Here is a 15779-nt window from a genome sequence, read left to right on the forward strand (position 1 = left end):
AAAATATCTCCTGCCTATGTTGTCTCTGTGGTGCTGGAAGCTGTGTACTTCTGCTGGACTGTGCCCGGAAGGATTATTTATTTTCCTGTGCATTCATAAGGACATATATTGTGGAGTGCTGGCCAGAGCTTCAGTCAGTGTACAGCAGGTAGCCATTCCTTCCTAAGTCAAATCTAAGTCCGATTTTTTATCATCTGATAGGGATTTTGATGAAAACAAATAACAGAACTGGAGAAGTAATCTACAAGTAGGAAGTCAGAGATATAATTCTTTTTGGCTCAGTGTTACAAAAGATGAGACAATGCATGATGAGTTCAGTAGGAACTTTGTAACAAAAATTATCCAGGGTGATGGCTCATTCAACAACACATGGATTGAAAATGGAATTTGGGGAATAGTGTAGATTTCCGTTTTGTGTTTGGGGCTATTTGTGTGTGCACAGTGCTGTGTTGTCCTCAGTATGTGAAAGGACTTTATTCACTAGCACTGGTCATACCTATTTCCTTCACTTCCTTCAAGAAACACAAATTATACATTTCCTTTAACAATAAGCATTTCAAGCACGGTCACACTGCCTCAAGAACTAAAAGTGACCAATCTTAGCCTTTATTGATTAAAGCTGTTTTCCTGTAATCGCTGGCAGCCAGTGAAAGGTTTAAGCCGTACCGGCTAAAATTCAAGCTAAAAACCACTCGGTGTTCTTCCTTTAACCTCTGGTGCAAGATAACCCTAGTTACTGCATTATTTAACTCTACACGGAAAGCACACAGCCTGCTTGACGGGCTCAAATGTCGCTGCCCGTCCCCTGCGAGGCGGCATGCCGGCCGGGCCGCGGCTGTCCCGGTAACGCCGGCCCGTCCCCAGGGCAACGCCGCCGGCCATGGCGGGGCGCGGCGCGGCGGGCCCGGGGCCAGGTGAGGGCCGAACGGCGGGCGGGCGGTGTGTGACCCCCGGGATGTGTCCCTGCTCCGGGCCCTCGGTTCCCGGCTCCCTCCCGGCTCCCTCCCGCTCCCACCCCAACCCTGCCCGCGCTCCCCACACGGCCGAGGCCTCTCCGGGCTGGGCGGCGGGGCTGACCCCCTGTGTCCGCCGTTCGGGGACAGCGCCGGAGGGCCATGGGGGCCGTGTCTGCCCCCATGCACTGGGGCTTTTAACGGGACCATCCATTTGCTGCAGCCTCAACACAGGCCTCCTGGTCTCGGCTGCCAGAATTTCTAATAGCAGCGGGAATTAAGATGAAATAATCAGTGTTTGCACCTGATTTCCCCATTTCCTTAAAATTTGCGAGTTATCTTCATCAAGCCCCCCTTCCCCTCTTCAGGGATTTAAATTAATTTAAATAATCCAATGTTCCTAGATAGGTTTGTTTCAAATCATAGCAGCCACAGCATATTTAACCGTTTGAAAGCTCAGTTTGGTCATTCTGTGACAGGGTCTCGTGTCCCAGGTGGGCTCCGGTGACAGTGGCCAAGACCATGGGAGTGACATTGGCGAGAGCGGCTCAGTGGACTGCTGCTGGCTCTGGAACTGGCACGCTTGAAATCACCCCTTGGAACAAATCCCTTCTAAATCAAATCATTAAGTTTACAGAGGACTTCAGCGCTAAGCATCCTCAGGAAGCAGCATATGTCTTCAGAGAGCCCCTGGAGTGGAAAACGCGCTTGGATTCTTCAGCATTTGGGGAGGGTTATCAAGTAAGGATCAAGTAAGTCTGAATTGCAGTGCGTTTTCAAATGCAGATGGTGAACTTCGAAGAAATATTGTCCTCATGTAGTATAAACAAAACTTTAATGTATTTGGGAGGCTGAAACAGGTGAGAGTTTTGTTATATATTGAAAATTTTGAGCTAAAATTTGTAAAATGTAAAAACTCGCTTTTTGAGAGTTTGAGAGAATTCTGTCTTGTTTGTGATGCAGATCTGTTTAGCCAGCCATCTATACAGCATGCCCTGTCTATTCCCAAGATTTTTAATACATGTGTCTAACAATGACTAGCTGTGTCATTTGTCTTGGTGGTAGGAGTTGCTCCTGTTTGGTGAGCTGACCTCGGCTGGTTGCCAGGTGTCCAGTAAGCTGCTACCCCTCCTACACTGGATGGGGGAGAAAAATACAGTGAAAGGTCATGGGTTGAGATTAGGACAAGGAGAGATCACTCCCCAGTTACTGTCATCAGCAAACTGGACTCGAGTCACAGAGATTAATTTAATCGACTGCCAATCAAATGTCAGAGTAGGATAATGAGAAATAAAATAAATCTTAAAACTTTCTACCTTCCTCCCACACCTACCTCTTCCCAAGCTCAACTTCAGTCCTGATTTTCTCTGCTTCCTTACCCTGGAGTGGCACAAGGGGACAGGGAGTGAGGGTTGAGGTCAGTTCATTACATGTTTTTCTCTGTCGATTCTTCCTCCTCACACTTCTGCTCCATCATGGGGTCCCTCCCACCAGACAGTCCTTTACAAACTTCTCGATGTGAGTGCTCCCCAAAGGCTGAAGGTCTTCACAACCTGCTCCAGTTGTCCCATCCATGGTGTGCAGTCCATCAGGAACAGGCTGCTCCAGTGTGGGTGTCCCTTGGGGTCCCAAGTTCTGCCAGCAAACCTGCTCCAGCGTGGTCTCTTTTCTCTATAGGTCCGTGAGTCCTTCTAGGAGCCTGCTCCAATGTGGGCTTCCCATGGAGTCACAGTCTCCTTTGGGCCTATCTACCTGCTGATGTGCTGTGAATAAACTGGTTTACCTTGAAAGTTTTTTGAAACACAGTTTAAAGAAATTGTAAATCATGCGTTATGTGATGCTTGTATAACATTCAAGAGTGTTCTCAATTAAAGTTCTGATTTTAAAAATACATAATTTAATTTTTCTAGTGAGGCAACTGTTCAGTCTGAAGCCAAAGATAAAGATGGCCAACCATTGCTTATTCTGTCAGCATCAACTCTGAGAGTTCGCAGTTTTGACCAGCTGTCCCGTTTGCTGCAAATTGCTGTGGAAAACAAGTTAAAGGAGGCACAGGCATGCCTTGAAGGTTTTCTTTCTTTGTTTTTTCATCTTTTCTCTTTCTTAAGAAGTATATGTCTTCTTCAATTCATATTTATGAAATGTCCAGAAAGGAAGGTATACGTTCATTTTAAACATGTGAGGTGTTAATTCATGAAGATGGCTAAAAGTGCTGATCCCAGAACATAATGGAGTTGCTGTTTTTTCTTTTATTTAAACAGAAATTAATAACCCGGAAATTTGGAATAAAGTTAAAATAAAACTGTTGAATCTTATACATAAATTCATGTATACTGAGTAATATCCCAGCTATTGCAACAGATGATAGGCATAAGTTTTGGAAGAAAAAAAGAATATTTTATTTGAGGTTAATAACAGGTTTTCCTATGTATGCAGTTTAATACTTCTTTGAAGTGTTATATCCTTTAAAGATAGACAAAGAAAAAATAACATGCCTAAGACATTCTTACCTGTACAAGATTCACTGTGAGCACTTACAAATTCCTTCTAATAATAGCTTGCAAATACAGGTATGAGTACTTCCACTGTGTAATCCTCAAGTCCTAGATTTTCAAACTGACAAGACTCTTGATGTCCTAAACTGGGTATCCTTCCTCTACCTGGAGGCAGAAGAAATCAGTCATATTCTTTACTAATATTAGTAGAAATTGCATCTGCCTCAGTAAAATAGAAATGCTCATATTGGATCAAGTTTCAGAGCTATCTAATCATGAGTGCTGTCACTGATCAACCATGAATATTAGGAAAGAGTAATATGGACAGTGTATCATGCAGAGCCATTCACAGATGCATGGGACTTTATTTGCAGGAGCAGAGCAAAATGGTTTTGTGAAACACATTGATATGCAGTTATGTCACTGTTTACCAAGAGGAACAGCTGGCATAGCTGGGGAAGTAATGGGGCCATTGGGAATGTTGCTAGAAAACCTTAAAGATCTTCTTAACACTAAATTGTATTTCCAACATGATCCATTTTCCATGGGTTAAGCTCATTGATTTCCTGCTTTGGAATTCAGACATATATTTTTGGATAAGGGGGCTGTTGATAAAGGGAACTATTTAATATTCACCTCCTGATTGAATGAATCTTAATCTTTGCTTTGAAAAGCAAAGTTTAGATACAAACTTTTTGTTTGTTAAGAAAAAAATATTTTCGTTCTTAATGTTTTCATAGTCTTAATAGGGCATTTAAATTACTGTAGAGTGCTATGAAAGAATACATCACACAGTAATGTTTGATGAATAGCTGTGCACATTATAAACTTTTTATTGTAAATTAATAGCCTCAAAATCATTGAGCAATTGAAATAAAGGAGTTTGTCTTACCTGATCATTTTAAACAAAGCAGCACATGACACAATTCTGTTTCACGTTTACAGCTAACAGAGATCCTATAGTGAAAATTCTTGGCCCTGAATATGGGACTGTTGAAGGAGAAGACACGTCCATCTTGCATTTATTTGACAAAGTGGAAAAAGAATCTGGTCCTGAAACACAATTGAAAATGAAAATCATTCTTCTTCTTCATCAACTGGATTTGCAACTGCTTAATAGTTCTTTGAAACAGATTTCACAGTAGGTGCATTTCAAATAGAAGCTAAGCATCTCAGCCAGTGCATTTTTTTTGCTTTGTTGTTAAATCATACTGGTTTCAACCCACAACATGTGTTTTTAGTGTGACAAAGAAATTTATTGAAATAACTTTCACTGTTCACTAAGTTAATGAAAAAACTTTTTTTTCTGAAGTTTTTTCTATAGATATGGATATCCAAGTGTGTACCCACAAGTGCGGGGGTTTTATTGGATATGTTTTGCATTTTGTTAGCAAATAAGTAATTTGTACGAGCAACAAAGTCACAGTTAAATATTTTCAAGGAACTGATTGCTTCTTCAGGGAGCTGTATTAAGTATTACAGTGAGTCTGTTTCATAGTTGCAAGGACTTTGCATTGTATGGAATTAAAATTTTCCTAACCTATAGATAAAATTAAAAAGATGGAAGGTAACCCGTTTTCATATTTTTGTTGCTTCTGTTAAGACAATGTAAAAGAAAAAAAATGTGTAATATTCTCTTCAATTCCCTGAGTACATCCTTTTGGATTAATATTTTTGGACCATTTTCTATTAATTGCAGAGATGTAAGACTAAATCCAGCTGCTGTAAATAATGAAGTGAATCTTCTCAAGAATTTCTCTGGGCAAGGAGAAGATACTGTACTGGAATCACTGGAATATACATCAGGTACAAATCTGGTCATATCTCACATTTACATAGACGTTTATTAAAGTACTTGAATAAAGCACAGTTATAGGTCTAGGTTGGAATGGGCCATGGGTCACAGAGTTTTGAATGATTAATACTTTACATTATGAATTCTTAAAAGCAAGGTATTGTTTTTGGAATTTGATTTGCATACGTGTAATATTAATCATCAAGCACAACTATTAAAATATTTTTTAACTGGATACAAACTCTAATGCTAATTGATTGCAGATTACATGTTCTCTAATGGATGCCGAGCTCCTCCCTGGAGACAAGTGCATGGAGAAATTTGCTATTTAGTCATCAAACCACATGACACTGATCCTTTGTATATCACTTGCAGCACAGCAGGAGTGTTTTTAAATGGAGTAAGTAATAATAAAGGATACCATTGAGTAATGAATATTTTTATGTGCCAGAATCAAAACTCAGTCATGTTTAGGGTAGTTGTATTAGGGCTGTAAGACCTGCAGAGCTAATGTTTTGGTACAGAAGGAAAAGCCACAGTCATAAATGTATGCTAGTTTTCCCATATGTTTTAAGTGCTTTTTCTATAAATCTTGTACTAGGGATGTATTCTGCACTCTTTGCTGGCAGTGTTTGATTAGTCTTTAGATAACAGTTCTTCACAGTATTCCTATTTAAAGGTATTGTGGGACTCATTGCTCTTGATCTGAGGTGCAGTATTATTGTGTGAGGCTGGTAGAGCTTGCTTTGGTCTTTTTATAAATGATAAGCTGTTCCTTCTTCTTTCAGCAGTTGCTTTTCAGAAATTACTTCTCTCTTTTCTCCTGATTTTCATTTTGGCTACCTTCTTCCTCTCGGATGTGTTTTGTTTAGACCCTTATATGTGTTAAGTGGTGACCAGAACTCTTACATTCATTTTGAGGAAAGACTGGTGTCCATCAGGCATAACTCTACAAATTGATTTCCTAAGAGTTGAAAAATCCAGGGAAATTTTGACTTGGCACATTTTTAACAGATGAAACTCATAAAGTTCAGGAGCTGGGTCACGTTATTTTCTGTGCCTTTTAGACATCTGCCATACTGCACGGGAAGCTCATATTTACTTGATTGTTTGCCATAAGCCATAAATTCTTTTCAGTGGAACTACACAGGGTACCATTAACTGATGGTTATTGCCTGCAAAATCCTGTATTAGATCGTGATGATCTGTTGGGGTCCATGGAGATTATCCATGTGTCTTTATGAAGCATTTTTGAAGTTTGGTCAACTCTGCTGAGCATGAGACTTCTTTATCTAATACATTATAACATGACCTTGGTGCTCTTTTGCACTATTTTATGATGCAGATTAAATTACCTGTGTAAGGCATAACTATTAACAATTTTAAATGTATTCTTTTTTAAGGGTCTACTAAAGGGTAAAGATATTGACTATGAAAGAAAAAGTGATCTATATAAAGACATAGTCACATTTTTAAGGGAGAGATCACCTAGATTTGTAGAAAATATGGCTAAACAGGTATGTATTTATTGATATTTGGTGTACTTCTTTGTGCAAATGTACATTGGTAAGTATTATGTTGTAAACCTGGCTGAACGTTTATGTTTTTTGTCAAAGATAAATCTGTGATTAAATGAAGAATTTTAAAGAATGGAGTGTTTTTTAAAGCTGTAATTTGTTTAGTTTTCTAAAAAATATGTTTCTTTTGTAAATAGAAAGTAGTACACTATTTCATGTGTTGTTCTGTCATGCTTTTTGGTGGGGTTTGATCCAACATGTGAGGTCAGCTTCTAATTTTGCATGAAATGTTTTGTCTGTCTCCTGGTCTTGTTCTTTATGGAGCAGTGGAAATGTTAAAGCAGGAAAATGTGATATCTGTATGGAAAAGGTCAGCTTTTTATTACACTATTTTTCTGTGATGAAAACCACTTAAATTTTTATTTTCATTTTTTGTAAGCCAAACATAAATAATCGCCCAACTTTTTAATGAGAACTGCCCGATTTAAATATCAGAGCTGAGAGTTAAGTATCCAGCTTACACACTTTATCCTGCTTCAGACACTGTGATGCAAGTGATTTGGCTTTTATTTAGAGCTCTATACTAGCTAGAATCACACAGTACCAACACAATTTTAGTTGTTTCATTGTTCCTGATAAAACTGGTGGGGTTTTTTTAGATTTCTAGTGTGATTTTAACAGATAACTTGGTGGTAAAATTCCTTACAAGCTAAAATCTGTGAAGAGTTTCATTTTGGTTATTTATATGCAATTTTAATTATTGCAAGAAAGAAGTAACTAACAGCAAAATTTCCTTATCCTTTAGTTCTGATTTTCTGTGATTTAGGGCTCATATTTATTTTTTTGACATACAGATATTTGACAGTTTTGAAAGAGCAGAGCATTCCAAGTCGTACACATAAATACAGTAGCTTATATTAACAGTATTAGAATTAGATTTGTGAGTTGTTCTGTTTGAAAGGGTATTAAGTTCCAAATTTTTTATTTATCTCATAGGCAAGTATTTTTTTAAAGTTATACCAATACTATGTATTGGTTTACACTTCATAAATTGGACAACATATGAATGTTTTTAGGCACTGGTTTAATTAATTTTCAGTGATTTGACTTCATTTGATGATCTTGAAAGGTAAAATATGGTAACATTTTACCATTTTTTCAGATCTAATCCTAAATGTTAATATAAAATAATGTTACTATTGATAATAACATGCCTTTATTTGTTAGTTTTCTGCCCTTATGAATATATTGTAACTTTTAAAGTTACACTTAATAAGTTACACTTAATAAATAAGAGCAAATAAACAGAATTCAACCTGTTTTCCTTCAATTTTCAGGTAAATCATTATTCCCTGGCTGTGTAAATAGGTTTATGCAGAAGAGCATACATTATACCTTTTAAATGGTTTAGGAATTTCATATCATCTTGCCTTGCTGAAGCACTGGTTTAGTACATTCTGCTTTCTACAACTAGAATTTAAACGAGCTAATACTGTAGAGCTGCAGAGCATTTGTACCTAAGGGAAAATCTTCTCTGCTCTAGAACTATAAAATGCAGAGAAAAGCTGTATTTCCAAGTTTGCCTAAATGAAGTATAAAATGAGTGCAAATAGTTTTGATTTATTTTCTGAGGAGAGGAGAGCTTCAAAAAGCTCATTACATACACATATATTGCAAAACCAATTAACTTTTATAATATCTGCCTAGCCTTGTTTAAGCTAACATTGAGAATTGCTGTGTTGGCACATAGTGCTGTAGCAAACATACTTTTAAAAGCATGCTTAACTGATCAAGCTACAGCACCAATTCCCCTGTGATTTATCTAGTTTATCATGTGCTAAATTGTCTTGTCTAGAGTACATTTTCAGAATGAGAGCATTAGCATGAGTTAGTTTGGAATTAGACACTTGAGTTGGCAAGGCTTCAACAGCCGATTCTCATCAGGGACCAGTTGAAAACAGAGTCTGCTGTGACAGTCTCCTTAAAACTGCAGTGAATCAGGCACACAAAGGAATGTCTTCACCTATCTGGTACTGACAGCTGCAATAACAATAATAATAATAATAAGTAACGATCGTATGTTGCCTTTCCTGTAAAAATTGAATGTGTTCCAATAGAGAATAAGAGTTGACAACAGTCCTTTCTGTTCTGTATGTTATTGATCAGCCATGGTACTACACACTGACAGCTGAAGGATTGGTAGGTGCCACTCAGCTCCATTCCTGTATGTGACTTGTTCAACAATGTTTTGTCCTGAGAGACAGAAGATGAAAAAAACTAAATGGAATGTGTTTATATTAATTCTAAACTATATCAAATTAAATTACTTGGAACTTAAGTCTAGCAGTTTATGATAGCCTATTTTCAGTTTTATGTTCATTACTTTTTTTTGTGGGAATTTTTTGTAAATCCTTTATGCAGGGAAATAGTTTTTATATAATGTTCCATTGAAAGCAGAATGGCTGACTTTGCAATTCTAAATCTCAAACCTCATTTGGACCTAGGTTCTATGAAATCTATGTCACAGATTTTTGACGTATTAGAAATCAAACAACACAAAATATTCAAGAATGTTCTGGAAGTTCCAAATTTATCAACTTAATTTATTTTAAAAACTTCAATTCGCACATGATAACTGCTACTTTCCAAATTAATGTTTTGTTCTTTTAGAGACAATTTAAAGAAATAATTTTATGCTTAGAATTTAATTCTACGTTTAATGCATACTATTTTTAAGCAGAGTCCTAGAATTGTGCTTATTACTTACTCTTTTGATATTTATTATTCATATAGCAATATGAGTAACAAACCATGTTTCCTTTTGTTAGGAATATAGTTTTTTTAAAGAACCAGCACATGAGAAGAATTATCAGCATGTGGAAGGTGCTGAGATTTCTGGCCAATTTCAGAGCTTTCATGATTTTACAGAAAATAGGAGAAAAGGAAAAGTATGTGGGAAAGGGAAAAGTTCTTCAGCAGGATCCCCTGGCGAGAGGTCAAAACCACGTATGAAGTGGAAGAGCAGCGGGCTTTCTGCTTCCCAAAGATAAGTAGTTATCTTTAAAATTGAATTTGCCTATAGATCTCTCTAAACTAATGATAGGGCTGCATGTTGCAGGTTTCTATTATTGTCTTAAGTTAGGAGGAATAAACAAAGCTTATTACATGTTAATTTCTAAGGAGAGAGTTTGGACTACCAAAGACAGTTCTCAAGTTTTTTCTCTCATGCAACAACTTTGATGTTGTTTCATCATTTCCACAGCAAGGCAGGGAAGGAACTTGCAATCATCTGCAGTACTGGTCCTCCAGGACTGTGATATCATCATATTTTTGGTGTAAAATGCCTTTTAAAGCAAGACTGATTAGAAAACCTGATCTAAACCACACTTTCTGAGGGAGGTAAAAGAGGTCCAAGATGGAAAATCAGAATGACTCTTATTACTGCCACTTGTAACGATTTCATATTTTATGAGCTACTTCTCTAGCTCTGCTTAGCAATGATATTCACTGATGAGATTATCTCAAAGTTTGAACACCCAAAATAGAATATACATATATTGGATATTGTTGGATTTGTCTTCTGAAATCAGAACTCTGCTTTGAATTAATGTTTCCTGATTTTGTGTTAGTGGAGGAAGAAGAATATGTGCAAAAAAGCCTTTCAATGTCATCCCACAAAAAATTAGTATCTTTCTCAAGTCTACCAGTTTAACAAGTTGCAAGAAACATTTTAAGAGATTTTGGATGTAACCTATGGTTATCAGCTAAAAAGAAATTAGCTTTCCAGAGCAAGAGCTAACTTTTTTCCGCAGTTATTGTTGAAGTCTTGATGTCATGAAATTGACTACAATCATAAGAAATACATTTTTTTCTTGTGACTGTGATAGAGTGACCAGCTCAGGCTCAAAAATACATTTTGCTTTCACATTATTGTCATTTAGGGACAAAAAAAGCACCAGAGATTGTGGTCTGCTAGAACTATGGTTTTTTGGAATATGGGGAAAGTAATATATATTGTATTCAGCATGATTAAAGCTGTGGAACATCTCAGTGTGTGGAAGAACTGGGCAGATCAAAACTGCTGGAAATGAGATGACTAGAGGAGAAGAAAAAAGATGTAGAAACTCATGTCTGGGGATGGTTAATAGGGAGCAGAGAGTCACTGTCTGTTCTAGGACAAAAATGATTTTCATCAAATGAAAATGAGCCAGTGAGATCAGTTCAGAGCAAAGGCAGAGATGTCTTCATACACCACATAGCTAAACACTCACATTCTTTGTCAGAACATAGTAAATTCATTTGTTCATGTGAGTTCAAAAAGAAGCCAGAGGCATTAATTGAACTCTTTTTCCATCCAAAACTATTAATGCATGGACAGTCAGGAGTTCTCTGAATCACAGTATGCTGAAGAATATTTTGAAAATATAATTTCTGTGTTATGTTTTTGGTTTTTTTTAATAAACCCAAATCCAGTAGTGACAAGGCTCCAAAAAAGAACTCTGAAGAAGAAGGGAGAAGTAGTACTGTACCTCTGACTACAAAAAAGAAAGCCAGTGGCAAATCTAAAACGGTTAAAATTCAAGAAACTTCAAAATGGTATGGGTGACTTATTTTTCCTCTCTCATTTTTTTTATTTTCCCTATCTACAGTAATTATCACTGTACTTACCATTTGGTAATGTCAGTTATATTTTTCTAGTTACTAGGCAGTGTTGTCATACTTCTTAGAAATATGCTTGTCCATATTATGGTTTATAAGTATTTGAAATTGAGGACTCTGTTAATTTATTTTTAGTAAAGCATCAAGCAGCTTTGAAGATGTTGGTGAAAGTTCCTCAGAGACTGATGAAGATGAACAGCCTCTACGTCGTCAGGAAGGAAACACTGATTTGTCAGCAGAATACTGGGGAATTCAGAAACTTGCAAAATATGTAAAAGTAAGTAAGCATTGATAAATTGTATAAAAAATTAAAAAGTTACATTTCAGGAGACCAGACCAGTTCCTTATCCTTTCCACTTTCATTATACTTTAGTATAGCCCTGCAGTGTAGTATTTTCAAATCTTGGAACTGTGGACTTTCCTATCACACACTTTCTTTTTAATCTGCTGTTTTTGGCTTATATAGCCCTTTAGATTAAACCATCTGTTCAGTGTTATTTAAAACGTAAGATGGCATAATCTCTTTATTAATTATTGAGTTTCTGTTTTGCTTTTTGTATGAAACTTTCCAAGAGATTTCTTTATGTGGATAATAACTTTCAAGAGTTTTTATTAAAACTGAATAGTTGCCTAAAGTCTTTCATCAACTGTGATTAATGCATGTCTGAAACAATTCTAACATGGTCTTGTGTCTGGATGGATGCTTTAGTGGACAAGAAAATGTATGATAAACAGGCATCTTCTGAAACAAACCAAAAGTCCTTTTTTAAGCAGACTTGTTGACAATCTTTTGGAACCTGTAAATATAATGATAGTTAGAATTCTGAATATGTCTGAAACAGATCAAAAACCCAAGAACGCTTTACTATTCTGGAAAACTCTAATTATGTTTTTCCCTCAGGAGAAGTTCCTTTACAAGTTTGTACTGGAATTTATGTTCTGTTAAGTTGCTAATAAAAGCACTGGCTTATTTATTTTTTTGAGTGCAACTACAGAGTATACACATCCGACAGATAAAATGATGGTGCTGGCTTTTGGTGCAGCAGAAAGAGCAAGTCATATGAGGAACAGCTGAGGGAGCTGGGTTTGTTTAGCCTGGAGAAAAGGAGGCTCAGGGGTGATCTTATCACTCCTTCCAACTGCTTGAAAGGACGTTGTAGCCAGCTGGGGGTCATCCTCTTCTCCAGAGATGGGACGAGAGAACATGGCCTCAAGATGTGCCAGTGGAGGTTCAGGCTGGACTTCAGGAAGAGTGTTTCACTGAAAAGATGGTTAAGCATTGGAATGGGCTGCCCAGGGAAGTGGTGGAGTCACCATCCTTGGAAGTGTTCAATAAATGACTGGATGTGGCCCTTGGTACTGTGGTTTAGTTAATGTGGTGGTGCTCAGTCAAAGATTAGACTTGATGGTCCTGAAGATCTTTTCCAACCTTTATGATTGTAAGATTCTACTTAAATACTTAAATATTTGTGAGGAACAAGCAAAGTTTTGGCTCCTCACCATCCTTTTAACTATTGTGGAAGCGTAACTCAGTCTTTTAAAATGTATTCAGAGTACTCACACTGCTTGCTTTCAGTTCATGTCTGTGGGGCCTTGCTAGTGGACCTGGCAAAGAGACACAAACAAACATGGATAATACAAGCCTGTCTACATTTTTCTTTTCTAGGTTGAACCTCTGTATTTTTGTCATTTTGGCTATGGTAAAATAACCCTTTACAAATATAACTTTGAGCATGTAACTTGCTCAGCTATTCTTAATGCTGAACATAGCACATATACATTTTGATTATAGAATTCTTCCTACTTGCATGTAATTACAATTCAAGAGGTTGTTTTCAAACTTTTCAGTTTGCTAATAGCTTGTTTCTGTCTGTGTTATGAAGCAACTCTGTACTTTTCGAAGAGCTCAGAGAAACAACCATGTTACTTTTTAGTAAAGACCCAAGGTTGTCCTGGAGAAGATACTTGAAATTCATTACTGTTGATGAATTCCCACTAATCTTTTAATTGGCCCATTTGTATACCACCCTCCTTACTGACAAGGTTCTTCTCTCCTGGTTACTTAATTCTCAAACTCCCTTTCCTCTCTAGATCCTTCATGTAGTCATGTTTAGATTTTAGTACTAAACTTAAATCAGTATTGAAATTCATATCTACATTTGCATAAAACCATTCTGAAAGAAGAGTAAGAATGACAAATAGGAAAGTATATTTTTCATGCACCTCTGTTTTAGAAATTGACTATATTTTGTTCCACCTGTCAACAAAATTACACAATGGTTTAGGACTAGAAAAGGACAGGACAGCATTTTTGATCAGATAAGGAGTACCCATTAAGAAGTTTACAATATAAAATTCAATAATACAATAAAGTTTTGTTGTGAAATTCAAATATATACTTCTTTATGTATACTCAGGCACACCTGAGTCTTCCAATAGTTCTTTAAGTTAGATGTAAATTAAAATAAGTATTTGAAGATATACTTTAAAAAGTTCTGTGTTCATTCTTAGCTGCATAAAGCAAGAACTCCCTAGTGTGAGATAAAGCTGAAAAGAGATGCCTCAGTGCCATACCACAGACAGTGGTTGAAATGTTTTATTGATGGAGTGCTACTTTAGCTTGCACATGGAATTCATTTTAATTCGAGTATAAATACTGCACTTCTGGCCAGACTTGGGAGATTTTTTGGCATTCTTGTTGTTCATGTAGGCAAGTGTTCATGACACATACAACATAAGAGAAAATAAATTTATGATTGTGTTATTTAAGTATCTACAAGCATATTTATAATAAGCACTAAAGGGCTTGTGTTGTTTGCCCATCTGAAACAATTAATAAAATTCCTTAAATAATAGTTGACTGAGATACCAAGAAAATGTAATAATTTGTAGATGCAATGATTTTTTGAATGTCTGCTTAGGTTAATGTGAATTACAATTCAGCAAGATTCTATAAAAGATCAATTTGCAGAGGAAAAGCTCCCATAAAACCTGAAAGATACCTAGTTTTTATATAATGTTAGATTGTTATTAAATGTTAAAAAGATGGTTGTTATTTGTATAAAGCAAACTTGCAAGATCTGTGAGTTGTGCCTGTAGGCTCTGTACTTGTATTCCTTTTCATGGCGAGAAAATTCCAGTGCTGGGGAAATTCCCTTCTGACTTTTTGCCCTTCTCCACTCCCTTTCCTTTCTGGGAAAGAGTATCCATGTTGGAATCATTCCGCTGGGAAGCAGCTGCTTCTGTGGTCTGGCTCCTTGTCCTACCTTGCAGCTTCCCAGAGCTGTGAAGCAGGATATGGAGCTTGTGTGCTCCTGCCATGCCTCCCCATCGACTTAACAGTGAGCAGCAAGATCAGTGAGCTTGGTGATGGCCTTGTGTTAGGCATCCTTTGGGGCCAGACCAGATAAAATGGCAATGAGGTGCTCTGTTAATGTTTGTAGCAGTGAGACTCACCCAGTCTACTTCAGATTTGACTTTATTTATTAAATTGGTATTTCTGAAGAATTGGATTTCCAGAGGAAGGACTACATATTACCTCTGAAAAATTGTAGTAGGATGAAGGAGTCATCTTTTTCAATTATCCTTTTACTAGAAACAGGGAGCATCAGGTAGAAATGCAGAATCTTCTTTGAGGCAGATCTGGGGCTGTTCACTGGAAAAAAAAAAGAAAAAAAATGGTGAGAGCTGGGCTTTGTGCTGCCCACAGTTGAGCACTAACTAATGCCAGGCTTATGACAAAACTGAGATGTTGATAGGTGAATTGGGCTGGTAACTGTGCCAGGAATAATGCCAATATCCAGAATAAATATTTAATCCCTTAAACCCTTGTGCTGTTTGACTTTGGTTCCCTGTAGGGGTGTGATTTAGACGTACGCCTATGCCAGGATGAGGGTGAATAGAGTTCTGCAGGACCATGTCAGTTACAGAATTCATCCTTCAGTTTCTTCTGTGGAAAAGCATTCTACTTTTGGCTATATTTCAGAATTATGCTTGTGAAATCAGTCAAATCTCACACTTGATGTAATATATCCTTTAATTTCATATCTGTTTGGAATTACCCCAGAGCAAAAGACCTTGTTCCCAGAACAGCATTGTGTTTCTTTTCTACTTTGGAATCCTAGATGGACAAATCTGCTGTCTCTCCCCAGTTGCTTGTGCCCTGTGCCAGGCCCAGGAGCCACAAAAGGCAATGGCACTGCACAAGAGTCAGGGAGGATGTTCCCTGAGTGTGGCCTTCAACAGGAGCTCCCAGGTGTCCATGTGCAAATGAGAATTGTGTGGTTTAGCAGCTGATATATACAGCAACTCTTTTATAAGAACCAGTTATAAATTTATGGCACTTGTGAAGACATTGATG

General features: G+C 37.1%; 1 protein-coding gene across 3 annotated transcripts in view; it reads left to right on the top strand.

Moving 5' to 3' along the window:
* Positions 1-1176: 1176 nt before the first annotated feature.
* Positions 1177-15779, top strand: part of ODAD2 (outer dynein arm docking complex subunit 2) — a 72132-nt gene continuing 57529 nt past the window's right edge. The window contains exons 1-9 of one of the 3 annotated variants that reach the window (XM_088160135.1): positions 1177-1705; positions 2864-3021; positions 4394-4589; positions 5148-5254; positions 5507-5643; positions 6647-6760; positions 9589-9806; positions 11222-11356; positions 11555-11696. In XM_088160135.1, the coding sequence (XP_088016261.1) occupies positions 1476-1705; positions 2864-3021; positions 4394-4589; positions 5148-5254; positions 5507-5643; positions 6647-6760; positions 9589-9806; positions 11222-11356; positions 11555-11696 (1437 nt within the window). In that variant the 5' untranslated portion in view covers positions 1177-1475. Of the gene's footprint in view, positions 1706-2863; positions 3022-4393; positions 4590-5147; positions 5255-5506; positions 5644-6646; positions 6761-9588; positions 9807-11221; positions 11357-11554; positions 11697-15779 lie in introns of those variants that run through there. The other 2 variants (XM_088160130.1, XM_088160140.1) reach the window with 2 other exon arrangements.

Source organism: Sturnus vulgaris, chromosome 1 (genome assembly GCF_052056855.1).
Source record: "Sturnus vulgaris isolate bStuVul1 chromosome 1, bStuVul1.hap1, whole genome shotgun sequence".
Classification (NCBI taxonomy): domain Eukaryota; kingdom Metazoa; phylum Chordata; class Aves; order Passeriformes; family Sturnidae; genus Sturnus; species Sturnus vulgaris.